The 16771-nt window shown below is 43.5% G+C and overlaps 1 protein-coding gene across 8 annotated transcripts in view; it reads right to left on the minus strand.

The window, feature by feature from the left end:
* Positions 1–16771, minus strand: part of LOC131365611 (ankyrin repeat and SAM domain-containing protein 1A) — a 58342-nt gene that overhangs the window by 33115 nt on the left and 8456 nt on the right. For 6 of the 8 annotated variants that reach the window (XM_058409297.1, XM_058409301.1, XM_058409299.1 and 3 more), the window contains exons 2-5: positions 9995–10075; positions 9735–9891; positions 8094–8153; positions 2385–2687 (exon numbers count right to left, since the gene is read on the minus strand). In XM_058409297.1, coding sequence (XP_058265280.1) covers positions 2385–2687; positions 8094–8153; positions 9735–9891; positions 9995–10075 — 601 coding nt within the window. The remainder of the gene's footprint in view (positions 1–2384; positions 2688–8093; positions 8154–9734; positions 9892–9994; positions 10076–16771) is intronic. The other 2 variants (XM_058409302.1, XM_058409303.1) reach the window with 1 other exon arrangement.

Genomic DNA, 16771 nt, shown 5'->3' on the forward strand with positions numbered 1-16771 from the left:
AGTGGTATTGAGGAGTGAGAACGATGCTCAGACTGGTTACAGTGGTATTGAGGAGTGAGAACGATGCTCAGACTGGTTACAGTGGTATTGAGGAGTGAGAACGATGCTCAGACTGGTTACAGTGGTATTGAGGAGTGAGAACGATGCTCAGACTGGTTACAGTGGTATTAGGGGTGGGAACAATGTTCAGACTGATTACAGTAGAATTAGGGAAGTGAAAATGATGCTCTGACTGATTACACTTGTATAGGGGCTGGGGACTGCAGTCTAATTGGTTACAGTGGTATTGGGGAGTGAGAACGATGCTCAGACTGGCTACAGTGGTATTGGGGAGTGAGAACGATGCTCAGACTGGCTACAGTGGTATTGGGGAGTGAGAACGATGCTCAGACTGGCTACAGTGGTATTGGGGAGTGAGAATGTTGCTCAGACTGGTTACAGTGGAATTAGGGAAGTGAAAATTATGCTCAGGCTGGCTACAGTGGTACTGGGGGAATGGGAACGATACCCAAACTTGTTAATCTTGTATTGGTGGTGGGAACTGCAGTCTAATTGGTTACAGTGGTATTGCGGAAGTAAGAGTGATACTCAGACTGGTTACAGTGGTATTGGGGGAATGAGAACAATGCTCAAACTGGTTAAACTTGTATTGGGGCTGGGAACTGCAGTCTAATTGGTTACTGTGGTATTGGGGAAGTGAGAGTGATACTCAGACTGGTTACAGTGGTATTGGGGGAGTGAGAACGATACTCAGACTGGTTACAGTGGTATTGGGGGAGTGAGAATGTTGCTAAGACTGGTTACAGTGGTATTGGGGGAGTGAGAACGTTGCTCAGACTGGTTACTGTGGTATTGGGGGAGTGAGAATGTTGCTCAGACTGGTTACAGTGGTATTGGGGGAATGAGAACAATGCTCAAACTGGTTAAACTTGTATTGGGGCTGGAAACTGCAGTCTAATTGGTTACTGTGGTATTGGGGGAGTGAGAACGATACTCAGACTGGTTACAGTGGTATTGGGGGAATGAGAACAATGCTCAAACTGGTTAAACTTGTATTGGGGCTGGAAACTGCAGTCTAATTGGTTACTGTGGTATTGGGGGAGTGAGAACGTTGCTCAGACTGGTTACTGTGGTATTAGGGGAGTGAGAACGTTGCTCAGACTGGTTACTGTGGTATTGGGAGAGTGAGAATGTTGCTAAGACTGGTTACTGTGGTATTGGGAGAGTGAGAATGTTGCTAAGACTGGTTACTGTGGTATTGGGGGAGTGAGAACGATGCTCAGACTGGTTACTGTGGTATTGGGGGAGTGAGAACGATGCTCAGACTGGTTACTGTGGTATTGGGAGAGTGAGAATGTTGCTAAGACTGGTTACTGTGGTATTGGGGGAGTGAGAACGATGCTCAGACTGGTTACTGTGGTATTGGGGGAGTGAGAATGTTGCTCAGACTGGTTACTGTGGTATTGGGGGAGTGAGAACGATGCTCAGACTGGTTACTGTGGTATTGGGGGAGTGAGAATGTTGCTCAGACTGGTTACTGTGGTATTGGGGGAGTGAGAACGATGCTCAGACTGGTTACTGTGGTATTGGGGGAGTGAGAACGATGCTCAGACTGGTTACAGTGGTATTGGGGGAGTGAGAATGTTGCTCAGACTGGTTACTGTGGTATTGGGAGAGTGAGAATGTTGCTAAGACTGGTTACAGTGGTATTGGGAGAGTGAGAATGTTGCTAAGACTGGTTACAGTGGTATTGGGAGAGTGAGAACGATGCTCAGACTGGTTACAGTGGTATTGGGAGAGTGAGAATGTTGCTAAGACTGGTTACAGTGGTATTGGGGGAGTGAGAATGTTGCTCAGACTGGTTACAGTGGTATTGGGAGAGTGAGAATGTTGCTAAGACTGGTTACTGTGGTATTGGGGGAGTGAGAACGTTGCTCAGACTGGTTACAGTGGTATTGGGGGAGTGAGAACGTTGCTAAGACTGGTTACAGTGGTATTGGGGGAGTGAGAATGTTGCTCAGACTGGTTACAGTGGTATTGGGAGAGTGAGAATGTTGCTAAGACTGGTTACTGTGGTATTGGGGGAGTGAGAATGTTGCTCAGACTGGTTACTGTGGTATTGGGGGAGTGAGAATGTTGCTCAGACTGGTTACTGTGGTATTGGGTTGGAAGCATGCTCAGACTGGCCACAGTGGTATTGGGGCTAGGAGTTGCAAAACTCTGTTTTGTCACAGTGGTATTGGGGTGAGACCAGCGGTCAGATTACAGTTCTACGGTCATCACCTCACATTTAAACATGTTGCATAAAAAGACAATTAAACAGACTCCAGTCAAGTCTTTTAAACAGCTTGTGTCCATATGAATCCACTTTAACTCAAATTCACCTGGTAGTTGATGTCCATTCCGGCGCTGAGCAGCACCTCTACAACGGGCAGGTGTCCATTGCGTGCGGCGAGGTGAAGCGGTGTATGTGTTAGAGTGTGTGTGTGTGTGTTGAGCAGGTTGGGGTGAGCACACAGCAGCAGCTTGACCACCTCCAGGCGACCGTAGAGCGCAGCGAGGTCCAGTGGAGTCTCGAAGCGGTTGTTCCTCATGGTGGGGTCGGTCAGTTCCTCCAACAACACACGCACCACGTCAGAGTGTCCGTACTGCGCCGCACAGTGCAGAGCGGTCTCATTATCGTTATTCTACAGACACACAAGCAGGAGGGGAGAGACAGAGAGAGAGAGAGATAGAACATTACGAAAATAAAGAATGAGCAAGAACGATAAATTATTCTTCGATTTTCCTTAAACCCTTATCCACTGGTTTATACTGGTTCCAGAGTTGGTGCCTAATCAGGAACCATTTTAGCTCAAGCACAGCTTGGGGGCGGGGTTATTTTCCAACCAAGACAAACTTGAACAAATCCTTTACCAATAAAATAGTGAAATAAATGAAACTAATCCACGAACGGAAATTGTTTCCAGAATGTCCAGTAACGTATTCAAGGCCAGACTGTAAGGTTACAAAAATAAGACAAAACATTTTACAATACTAGTTGCTATGACAACACTTATAAATATCCTCATACTTGTAAAAGGAAGGATCAGAACCAGACGTTTTACTCGGACTGAAGGTTGGCTATGAACACTAATGCTAACAAGATGTCTTGTTAAATGCGAGAAAATCACGAGACTGCGGTCTCGGTGCTGCTTATGAAGGGTCTATGGTTTTAAGTATGCTCATGTGGTTAAGGCTCTGGGTTGTTAATGGGAAAATTAAGCCCCGGCATCGCCAAGCTGCCACCGTTGAGCCCCTGAGCAAGGCCCCCCCAACACCTCACTTTTTGCTCCAGGGGTGCTGCATTATGGCTGACTCTGTGCTGTGACCCCAAACTCCAATGCAAAGAAAGAATTTCTCTATGCAGTAACGTATATGCGGCAAATAAAGGCAACTTAGTACACACCCACATGCAATGATATCATGTTTTCTCACTAATGGAACTTTGTGGACGGTTCATAAAAAGGCACCAACCCCAGAACGGATATCAGAGGATGTTAAAAGAGGTTATAAGCCACCGGGTCCATTCTGTCCCATCACCAGATCATCACCACATTCCATCAAAGCATCAGGAGAGAGAGAGAGAGAGAGAGAGAGAGACCGACGTCCTCAAAAACCATGAAGTAGGACAAGACAGACAGAGAGACAGACCGTAGAGTAGAGAAAGAGAGACAAAATGAGATGACAGTGTAGTTTATAATCATTAATAATCACAATGTTAAATCAAGGTCTTAATGACACAAACAAAGGGAATGGTGAACAAACACTCTCAAAAAGAAGCTCATCATATAACTGATTCATTTCAAGTGACCCGAACCTCACAGCAGCCTGTGTGTGTGTGCGTGTGTGTGTGTGTGCGCGCGTGTGTGTGTGGAGAAATCCATTAGGCCAAAGTGCAGTTTACCCAGCTCACTCCCATGATAAGGAATCCCAGCAATGAATCACAACCGCAGCCACACCCACACACACAAGACTTAAGAAGAGATCAATGTTTTGATAACACAACACCATCCGAATACAGGTGGGAAAAAAAGTACTGTGGTATTTCCCGAATCCAAAGACTCGATCCAGTCCAGGTTTTTGTTCTCTCTCCAAGCATAACGCACCTGAGGCAGGTGATAAACACATCCTACACAGGTGTGTGTGTGTATGGAGCTAAGCACACACACACACACACACACACACACACACACACACTGAGTCGCATAGTATGATGAAGGAGAAGCAATTATGTCTAATACAACAAAGTCTTTGTCACTGCAATTCAACATAGTGGAATTCTGGACATCGAGCTGTGCTGACAATTCCACTAACTGCCACTAGAGGGCACTTTAGAGCCCAGCTCTAACTGAATCACTGAGTCATTTAAGACGGTGAGTCAAATGAACATGGGGTCAGAATCATTTCTACTCGATTGTTCGATGCGTGCGTTCCGATGTCTGAAATCCTACGGAAAATATTTGTAATTTAAGGTTTTCATTTTCCCAGACCCCTTTTTCTGACCTCGTCATCTGATCCACAAGATAAAGGATCACTGCATCACATCGTAGTGTACAAATAAATGACATCATATCCTTGTGACTCAATCAGTGAATCTTCCTCATACATTCCTCTACAATAAGGGCTCTACATTGGCAGGGTGATGGATCCCGGAGTCTGTACTCGGAATGCCGGGATGGGAAGAGACAACGGTCAACTGCAGAACACCAAGATGAACTACTTCCGTCTCTGTAAGGCAGATCAAACCCTCGGTCCATAATTGTATGCCTTCTTCTGCTTAGTGGTGTGACCTCTGACTATACTATGATGTCATCATCGTGGGGTGGGGGGGCAATCAGTAAGATGGTGGATTTACTGCATGTGTGATATCTGATTTGTGAGATAAAGGAAGTGTGTGTGTGTTAAAGTAGAAGTGTGAAAATGAGTGTGTGTATGTGAGAAGGTGTGTGAGAACGTGTTGCTCTTTGCAACGTGAGATGCTCACACACACTGACAACTGCTGTGTGACTATGAACCTCTTACATCATCAACACGAGCTCAGCGGAGGAGGGGGGGCAGAGATGTACGTCATCACTATGAGCCTAAGGGGAAGTGGCAGTGAATAAACACACACACGTCCATCCTAATTAAAAAAAAAGGCACAATCATATCTGCCTGACTTTCTCTTTTCGCCGACTCTCTCTCCATCTGATCATGTCAGCTCTGACACAGTTACCATGGATACGCCACACCTCTCTCAGATTAAGAAGCACAGCATTCTCTCTCTTTCTCTCTCTCACACACACACACACATTTCCTTCAGCCACACTACACACACTTTCTGATGATGCACACAGACAGAAACATGGAGCTTCCTTGCTTCCAGTGTGTGTTTGTGTGTGCAAACGAAGATAGGGTCTACGAAGCATATTCAAGCATGAATAATGCGTAGATTGTGTTAATTTAATTTGAAACTTTATACATAAAAAATGCCTGCGCAGTGTATCTGGTTCCGTTGCTCTGCTGATCTAAAAAAACTGGACTTTAAGGCGACATTAATATACACTATATTGCCAAAAGTTTTGGGACACCCCTCCAAATCATTGAATTCAGGTGTGGGTTTTTTGCCCCTTTGTTCCAGTGAAAGGAACTCTTGATGCTTCAGCTTCATACCAAGACATTTTGGGCAATTTCATGCTCCCAACTTTGTGGGAACAGTTTGGGGATGACCCCTTCCTGTTCCAACATGACTGCACACCAGTGACCAAAGCAAGGTCCATAAAGACATGGACGAGTGAGTTTGGTGTGGAGGAACTTGACTGACCTGCACAGAGTCCTGACCTCAACCCAATGGAACACCTTTAGGATGAATTAGAGTGGAGACTGCAAGCCAGACCTTCTCATCCAACATCAGTGCCTGACCTCACAAATGCGCTTCTAGAGGAATGGTCATAAACACACTCCTAAACCTTGTGGAAAGCCTTCCCAGAAGAGTTGAAGCTGTTGTAAAGGCAGATGTCCCAGTTTGGGTCTGGTTCACAGTCTCTGCACTAATTCATCCCAAAGGTGTTCTATCAGGTTGAGGTCAGGACTCTGTGAAGTTCCTCCACACCAAACTCACTCATCCATGTCTTTATGGACCTTGCTTTGTACAAACTTTTGGCAATATAGTGTAACTTTTTCAACAGCGTCATATTTGTTTATCGAGTACTGACCTGAAACGACATTTGGAGCGGTTTTCCGAGTGTATTTACAGCTCACAACATAAATTTCGGTGTGACTGATTACGGGTATAAAAATGTGCTTACGTTTAAGGTCAGACTCTCACCTAAGTGAGACATACCTTTGTGTAAACTGATCTCCACCACGTCTGCATCACTCTCACGTAACTTCACAACAGCACAAAAATCTACAGTTACGTCTGAGTTCTGAATACTGGTATTGCGCCATTTCAGCATAAAATCTTCATTATGCCCGATCAGCCATAACATTCTGCATTGACAGGTGAAGTGAATAAGACTGAGTATCTCCTCATTATGGCACCTGTTAGTGGGTGGGATATATTAGGCAGCAAGTCAACCTTTTGTCCTCAAAGTTGATGTTAGAAGCAGGAAAAATGGACAAGTGTAAGGATTTGTGCGAGTTTGATGAAGGGCCAAATTGTGATGGCTAGACCACTGGATCAGAGCATCTCCAAAACTGCAGCTCTTGTGGGGTGTTCCCGGTCTGCAGTGGTCAGTATCTATCAAAAGTGGTCCGAAGAAGGAACAGTGGTGAACCGGCGACAGGGTCATGGGCGGTCAAGGGTCATTGATGCACGTGAGGAGAGAAGGCTGGCCCGTGTGATCCGATCCAACAGACGAGCTACTGTTGCTCAAACTGCTGAAGAAGTTAATGCTGGTTCTGATAGAAAGGTGTCAGAATACACAGTGCATGACAGTTAACGCTAACAATGGACACATGAGCATCAGAACTGGACCAGGGAGCAATGAAAGAAGGTGGCCTGGTCTGATGAATCATGTGTTCTTTTACATCACGTGGATGGCCGGGTGCTTGTGTGTCACTTACCTGGGGAACACATGGCACCAGAATGCGCTATGGGAAGAAGGCAAGCCGGCGGAGGCAGTGTCATGCTTTGGTCAATGTTCTGCTGGGAATCCTTGGGTCCTGCCGTCCATCTGGATGTTTCTTTGACACGTACCACCTACCTAACCATCATTGCAGACCATGTACACCCTTTCATGGAAACGGTATTCCCTGATAACTGTGGACTCTTTCAGCAGGATAATGCACCGTGACACAAAGCAGAAATGGTTCAGGAATGGTTTGATGAGAACAACCACCAGTTTGAGGTGTTGACTCAGCCTCCAAATTCCCCAGATCTCAATCTAACCGAGCATCTGTGGGATGTGCTGGACAAACATGGAGGCCCCACCTCACAACTTACAGGACTTAAAGGATCTGCTGCTAACATCTTGGTGCCAGAGACCACAGCACACCTTCAGGGATCTAGTGGAGTCCGTGCCTCAACGGTTCAGGGCTGTTTTGACAGCAAAAGTGGGACCAACACAATATCGGGCAGGTGGACATAATGTTATGCCTGATTGGTGTAGGAGAAGGAGAAGCAGTGTGTGCTGTTTGACGCATTCTGTGTCACTGGACACGCCCACATCAAGTCGTTGACTCTCACTAAAAATAAATGATCTCCGGTCACCTTGTCTCTGCAAGCTGCTGTATGTGTAAACATAGCATTATTATCTTATACACTTCTCCCTCACACACTGGGTCATGATGGTTCAACCTACACCACTTACCAAATTCTTACAACATGTTTTTAACACACACACACATCTCCAGACACCCAAAATTCGATCCCTAATGAATCACAGATTCAAAGAGAGGCTTGAGTGATGTGAAGGTATGACACTGGATGACTGAGAAAGGGCGAGTCAGACTCGAGCAGCAGACATGACATATCCAAGCGAGGCCAACTAAGAGAGAGAGAGAGAGAGAGGGCATGCAGAGAGGTCAGAATTCAGGGTTCAGAGGTCAGGCAGAGCTTGGGTACACACCTTGGCATTAATATAGGGGTCAAACGGGCCACAGCGTTTGAATTCTCTGTGGTCTAGAGTCTGGGGGAGGAAAAGAACAGGATGGAGATGAAGTCAAACGTCACACGCACACACACACGCACACACGAATAATGAACATTGCAATGATGGGATGAACCAGGCAAAGAAACACTACAAAGCAGAAAAATGGCTAAAAATGAAATGAATCGTATTCAAGTATTGACTTTTGATTAGCTGTTTACCTTCACACCAAATTCATGCTAATGTTTTCATTTCATTTTTAGTCATTTTACGTTAAAAAATCAGTGAGGAGAAATAATAATTAATAAGGAAATATTAATGATAACAGCGAGATAGCAATGCACAGCAGCCTCATAACCACATTCCAGACTGTTATCATCACAAACACACACAAAAACACACACAAACACATACGTGCCTCCTGAAAAATAAACGCAAGTAGATCGGAGAGCAATCAGACAGGATTGTGGAGACATGAGTGAGACAGACAGACAGGCAGACACCATCAAAGCCTCATAACATTCTGCTCTGGCTTTAGACAGACAGACAGACAGATAAACAGCTTTACAGAGGGAGAGACAGACGTACAGATAATCATGTTCACCCCCTCTGCTCAAAAATGGTTCACTCTGGGTTGGGAAAAACTGAAAAGACACTGAGTTTGACAGACAGACAGACAGACAGACGGACAAAGAGATAAACAGACGGATAGATAAACAGTCAGAGAGAGAGAGAGAGACAGAAAGATAGTTTGTCAGTGAGACAGAAAGACAGACATGTGTCTAGAATTTTACAGACAGACAATTTGACAAATGAAGAACAATACTAGAGAGAAAGACAGAATTATACTCTCCCCCCTCTGCTCAAAAATGGTTTGATCTGGATTAGGATAGATGGACAGGGAGAGCGGTATTTACAGTGAGACAGATAGAAAAGACAGACATAAATGAATAACTGAACACAGACAGACAGAGGCAGACAGACAGTTTGACAGAAATATTAATAAGACTGGTAGAAAAAAGTAAATCCTGTTCATCTGTTTAGGAAAGGTTTGTTGTGGACAAACAGTGAAGCAGACAGAAAGGCAAACAGCCTGTCACAGATCTTGACAAACAGACAGACAGACAGTTTGACAATAAATATAAAGACATGTATATCTGAGCCATCTGTTTAGATATAGTTTGAGAGCAATAGAGAAAAAGATAGAGAGAAAAGAAATTCAGATCCCCCTGTCTGTTCGGGAATGCTTTCTTCCGGCTTTGGATTTATACACAAACTCACATTATGACAGTGAGACAAAATGGAAAGACAGACAGGTAGTGCGGGTTTCACAGACAGACAGTTTGAAAAACCAAAACAAACAATAAGAGATGAAGAGAAAGTCTGATCCTCCCCGTCTGTTCAGGAATGGTTTCTTCTGGCTTCGCATTTACGGGGGGAAAAAATGAAAGTAAGACGGTATGACAGACGGGTGACCAGAGTCTGAATTACAGACAAAGAAAGACTAAAGATCAAAAATAGAAAATTAAATCTAGTGATATGCTCTGGAATATTTTTTAATATTCCTAGCTTTGGATAAACAAACAGACAGACAGACAGACAGGAAAAGTTAAAACAAACCTGTTCATTGAGTTTGGGATACGACGTCCCCTTGTGGATGAGCAGCCGGACAATGCGCTGATCTCCTTTCCAAGCAGCAAGGTGAAGCGGATAACATCCCTTATTATCCGCTACGTTAGTGACAGCTTCGTTCTTCAACAACAACTCCACCACCTCGCTGACGAACAGACGGAGAGACAGACAGATGAATAAAAAGACATGCTAATGCTAAAGAACATGTAAGATTCTGTCTCGCGCCATCGCTCTACGATCAGACTCACCTGTGTCCGTTCAGCGCGGCGTGGTGGAGAGGCGTGTATCCGTTACTGTCCACACAGTTCACATTAGGGACCCTCCAAATACTGCAGACACAGACACCACAGTTTATTAGCTTTTCCAGCTTACATAAGCTAACGGTACGAACATTTCTGAGAGGATTTTCAGGGTATATTCATTAATATTTATCATCTTCAGGACTGCTAACTTAAATGAGTTAACCTGGCATGGTTACTGAGAGGATTTTCAGTTTATATGTACACACTTGTTCAGAATTTCCACTGTTAATGATAGACAGTTAGCTTACATAAGACGCTAACCTGACAGGAATTTCAGGTTAGATTCACGAAGGCTTATAACCTTCAATTCTAGCAAAATAATCAAACGGGCAACATCGTTTCCAGTGCTAATGCTACATAGCTAGTGTACACAAGCTAAAAGGACAAAATGTCTGAGAGAATTCGTAGGTTATATTCAGTAATGTTTATAATCCTGACTTCTAACTCTGTACAGCTAATTCACATCAGTTTTCCTAACTTGATTTTTAATATTTATAATCTTTATTGCTAATCCTACATAGCTAGCTGAAATGATTTAACCCTGACAGGATTTCTCAGGTTATTTTTTTATAGATGTTAAATCATTCTCACTGGTAATACTAGTTAGCTATCATGCAAGAGCTAGTGGATTTTCATTTTATATTCACAAATGTGCATAATCTTCACTGCTAAAGCTAGCATTTTACCTTACATTAGATGGCCTGAGAGGATTTTCAGGGTATATTCGTAAGCGTTTCACTGCTAACGCTAAGTTTTCAGGTTACATTCAGAAATGTACTGCTAATGCTAATTAGCCAGATTACATCAGCTAAAAACGATAGGTTGTTTAGATTATATTCTTCAATGTTCCATAATACCCGATGCTAACTCCTGATTTACAAAAGCTAGTCTTTCTGCTAACATTTCTAAGCTAAGTTCCATCCGTCAATTTTCTATACCCACTTTATTCCTAATTAGGGTCACGGGGATCTGCTGGAGCCTATCGCAGCCCACATTGGGCGAAAGGCAGGGGTACACCCTGGACAGGTCACCAGTCCATCACAGGGCCATATATAGACAGACAACCACACACACTCACTCCTATGGGCAATTTAAAATTACCAAATCAACCTAATGTACATGTCTTGGACTGTGGGAGGAAACCCAGAAACCGGGGAGAACATGCAAACTCCACACAGAAAGGCCCCTGCCTGTTCGAACCTGGGACTTGAACCCAGGACCTTCTTGCTGTGAGGCAACAGTGCTAACCCATAAGCCACCATGCTGCTCTAGTTAGCTATCTTGCAAGAGTTAACCTGACAGGATTTCTGAGTGGATTATAGTCACAAACGTACAGAATCTTCACTGCTAAAGCTAGTATTCTACCTTACAACAGATGGCCTGAGAGGATTTTCAGGGTATATTCTTAAGCGTTTAAAACCTTCACTGCTAACACTAAACCGCTAATGTATATGAGCTAATCTGACAGGATTTCTGTCAGTTTTCAGATTACATTCAGAAACGTTCGTATATTTTTTTTTACTGCTAACGATAATTAGCCAGATTACATCAGCTAGAAACGATAGGATGTTTACATTACATTCGTAAATGTTCCATAATACTCAACGCTAACCCCTGATTTACACAAGCTAGCCCTTTCTGCTAACATTTCCAAGCAAAGATTATATTCACATATCTTTAATGCTTATGAGTTAGCAGGATTTCTTAAAGGATTTCCGTGTTATATTTATAAATGTTAAATGAGAAACAAGAAGAAAGAGGGAAAGAGAAAATCAGACAGACAGAAGAAGATATGGAAAAGACGTAGACATGGAAAGAGTAAAGGAGTGAAAGGAGTGAAAGGAGTGAGAGGGGGAAGTGCAGAGGAAGATAGGAATAAAGTAATAGAGTAAAAGAGAAAAAGATGAAAAATGAGATGAGACGAGGAGGGAGAAGAGAGGGGAGTCCATCTGTCTCTCTCTCTCTCTCTCTCTCTCTCTCTCTCTCTCTCACACACACACATACACACACACTTGTGTAACAGCGTAATGACATCATCCACCTCCTTTCTTTAATACCCCAACCTTGTTGACCCATGGAATGGTATCACCATGGCGACTAAGCCTTGGTGCCACAATTGAGACTCATTCAGAGTGATGCTCTGTTAATGAAAGATAACGAGGGGGGGATATATAGGGTGTCAGAGAGACAGACAGAAAAGAGAGAGATAAACTAAGAGTAAGACATATAGACAGAGCGAGAGACGGAAATAGAAAGAGAAAGACAAGACTAAGAGAGAGAGAGAGCTATGCATGAACACTTCCAGTTACAGATTCCCTTTAATGTCTTGACACAGCCAGTTTTGTGTGTTCTTTGCGTGTGTGTGTGTGTGTGTCTGGGTTAAGAAGTACACACTGAAAGGAAACTCTAATCCTTAATATCCCCACAGAGGAATCAGACCAATGGAGGGTGCAGCTTACAACAAATTTTCCCATGATGCACTGCAAACATTAGTGTTCCTGTATCCTCTTTCAGGCTTGTATAGCGTTCTCTTATGCGCTAAGGCATTAATTAGCCCCTAACTAGCAGGCTAGCTGAGTTTCGGTCAATACCGTGCACTTTATTGATCAAATTCTTTCAAAAGTATAGGATCGGACTCGCTGTCTCTTATGACTTGTGATTACTGTTCTACTCATCCCAGGCTCTTTGTCTCTTAAACGCTTCTCCCTGCACTCTTGCTAGATCGGTTGTCGCTTTACAGAATTCACACTGCCCTCACACTGCCTTAGTTAGAATTAAAAGCATTAACTACGATCCATGTAAAATCCACTGTTCTGGTTAGAGCAGGCACAGCATGGATAAGGGGTGACAGCATCTTTGAGGCATACCCCAGGCACTGAACACATCTGGTGCGGACATTTTATTTATCAACTATACTTCCAGGGCATGTGTGTTTACATGCTTTAATCTACTTGTGCTACATTGTGGTTTGTTGCAGTGCTTCCTGCTATTTTCTGGTCACTCAAATAGCACACACACACACACACACCTATTTTTGGGAGAACTGGGTCGACCGGCGCTGTGGGACTTGCTGCCCGTCCGGCCGCTTCTTTTATATCGTGATAACCAAACCTAAAACCACAGGCAGCGACAGCAGGGGGCCAAGCACTGACACGGACACACTGAAGTTTCTAGGGTGTTAAAGCATTAATATTACAAAGGAATCTCTGGAATTCTTCACTCCCCTCCGAATCAGTTTAAAAAACACAGAATAATAAAATATAGAGAAGCAACGTGGCAGTGTTTTATGAAAATATATAAATTAAGTGGTTATGGTCATGTGACCTAGTAATGAGAAAGCCCTACATCATGCCCTTATAATCAAGGTCAAATGAGGTGTATGTAGTTCTCATGAAATTTTAAGCATGATTATTATGACTATGTCTCTGTGATTTATACAGACTTGTATCATGTCCCAACACATTATAATTTCTATAGACGTCCTCAACAACATTTCAATAATTTCTTCTCAACCATGTCTGTTCATTGTGGATTAAAGCCATTATTTATTACTACTAGTTTATCAGAACTTATATGTTGTTTGTTGTTGCTGTTAGTCTTTTGGCTGCTCCATGTTCAGGGTCATCACAGCGGATCATTTGGGCCGCATATTTCGATTTGGCACAGGTTTTACCCCAGATGCCCTTCCTGATGCAACCCTCCCATTTTATCCGGGTTTGGGACCGGCACTGAGAGTTAACTTTTCATTGGCTGGGTTAGCTCCCTTTCCGGGAATCGAACCCGGGCCGCGGCAACGAGAGCGCAGGATCCTGCCGCTGGACCACCAGGAGGCTACTTATCAGACCTTATATACCTGTACAGAAATTGAATCACTTGCATTTTTTAAATCTTAAAAGCCACGCCCCCTACCTGAGACCAACCTAAGTGCTGAGAAAACAACCCACTTCAAACATGCACTTTTGTCCATTTTGATACCATACTGTGTGTGATACCACAAAATCACATCTGGTTAAGATCCTAAACGACTCTTCATGCTTTAATCCCGTTCTACTTATTAGCTTCATATTGCTTCAGATCCTGAGAGATGACCAGTGTAGAAACCACATAAGTAAGCTACAGCTAGAAACACGGTCTAAAGAGAGAGACGCTTTATCAGTCAGTAACACGGCTCTAATACAGGAAGTGTTTAAAAAGAACATATGACTCTTGTTATCAGCAGAAAAAAACGGCAGTGAATTCTTTACCAGAGGTCATTTCATTTCACTGTAAGAGTTAGCGACTTCGGCAACCAGCTAATTTTAGTGTACAAGGTTAGAGCTGCTGCCAGTAAACACACACAACCTGCGGCTGAAGATCATTTTTATCATTTTTTCCATTCACAAAAATCCATTCGTTAGCTGTAAACGTTGCTGAGTGCATTATGGGTAACGCACACTGAGAACACTTTCAATCGCAACTGCTGAAAATTCTTGTGAATACAGCTTCTGTGCATTTCAGGGAGCTTGAGTTTCTGTTTTATGCAGTACCATTAAAACAGGAAGTGTTACTTTAAGACATTCAGAAAGAAAGGGGTCATGCGGTCACGTGTTTTCTCGTTAATATTGCAAACTGCATTTTCTTGTATTACTCACTTAAAGAAGAAAGAGAAAATAAGATAGGGGCTCGAGCTAACGTGTTTCACAGACCTTTCTACAGCCGTGATATAACTATACATGGATTAAAACGATGACATCATTCTACAACCAATGAACATTGAATACTAAATAAATATGGCTGCTCACACCACACTGCTGCTGTTGATCATTTTCCTCCAACAGCACATCCTGTTATGTTTACATTCCTCTAATTACTTTATTCAGATCTTTCCTTACCCAGACCAGGAGCGATCATCAAGTTTTGATCATCAAGTGCCACATTTTTTGGTAATGAACCCTCTACGGTTTGCCTACAAGGTGTGGAAGGTACTCAGATCTTCACACTGAGACACAATCAGAGCTACCACCAAGGTCTCGGACTTCAACACTTTCAACAGTTTCCTGCTTCTCCAACCATACAATGAATTGCAGGTTGCTGCCCCACAATCAAAGACTTTCTGACCAAAAGGCCAAAGCTTGCGATGCCAAACCAAAAAGTGTTTAATGCGAGCATTTCATCCAGAGCGACTTACAAATGATCTCATTTTATACAACTGAGCAAATGAGGGGCTCAGTAGTGGCAGCTTGGTGATAGGAAAATATCAGCGAGGAAGGGGAAGGTGCACAAGACAGTGGTGAGACCGGCCTTGCTGTATGTTTTAGAGGCAGTGTCACTGAGAAAGAGACAGGAGTCAGAGCTGGAGGTAGCAGAGCTGAAGATGTTGAGGTTCTCTTTAGGAGTGACACGGTTGGATGGGATTAGGAACGAGTACATCAGAGGGCTCAAGTTGGGGGACAGAGTTAGGGAGGCCAGATTAAGATGGTTTGGACATGTTCAGAGGAGGGAGAGTGAGTATATTGGTAGGAGAATGTTGGACATGGAGCTGCCAGGCAGGAGGCAAAGAGGAAGGCCAAAGAGGAGGTATATGGATGGAATAAATGAGGATATGAAGCGAGTGGGTGCAAATGTTGAGGATGCAGAAGATAGGGACAGGAAGGGAAGAAGAAGAAGAAGAAGAAGAGCAGTGGCAGCTTGGTGGATCTGTGATTCAAATTCACAACCTTCTGATCAGTAGTCCAACACCTTAATCACTACGCTACCACATCCCCGGTGCACCTCAAGACTCCATCCTAATACCTGATCATCCACCTGCAGCTCAAGGACTCCTCAATAGTAGGGCGTATTCATTATATACAATGAAACCAGGAAGCTGCTGGAAAAACACCTGCAGCTTAACATCAGCAGGACAATAAGAACTGATGGTGAATTTCCAGTTTGTTCGGAAACCTGTCAAGCCAGTCCTCATGAAAGAAGGGGGAGATACCAGTACGTGGGGGTCTACCTGAACAACACATGAGCACTGAGCCGAGAGCATTGAAAAGGCTTCTTTCTAAGAAGGCTACTGTGCTCTTCTATCACTTCTACCTACTGGAGCCAGCATTCTCTTCATCTGTGGTCTGCTATGGGGGAGGGACATGCCAAGCACTGACCATGAAGGCCAGGACTCTAAGTTTTTCCACCCTTCATACTGAGCTCAATATTATATCCATATCATATACAGCACTTCCTCCCTTTTAACCTGGGCCAAATCCCAAATGGCTGTACAACATAGTGTACAACACACTGATGGGATTCAGCCGTATGAAAAGAGCGACTTTCAATCTTGTCTCTTTAATTTGCACCAAGAATTATTACGATTTTAAGTATCGGCACCTTTGGCTTCCATTACCTTGCTCAGCAAATTCGGCATGTGTCATGGTCAGGGGAGAAGCTCCACGTTTCGAGCATTTCAATATATTTTAATGCCGGAAACAAATGTGTACATGAAGGTATTGTATTTAGTCGACTAGCCACCAAAAAGCAACCAGGTCAGTGAGTGTTATGTGATGGAATACAGAGACCGGTACTCAATCAGGGTCATTAATCTGGACGGAAAAGTAGATATTTCATAAGGAAAAGACAAGGAAATTTGTTTCCTTTATTAGCTGCCCTTTACTTTACTCAAATTGTATGAATCAGACCAACGTCCCCCCCTAATCAACCCTAGTCTTTCTTCATAAAGTTACATAAAAAGGAAAACTAGCCCTG

This window comes from Hemibagrus wyckioides, linkage group LG15, assembly GCF_019097595.1.
Source record: "Hemibagrus wyckioides isolate EC202008001 linkage group LG15, SWU_Hwy_1.0, whole genome shotgun sequence".
Taxonomy (NCBI): Eukaryota; Metazoa; Chordata; class Actinopteri; order Siluriformes; family Bagridae; genus Hemibagrus; species Hemibagrus wyckioides.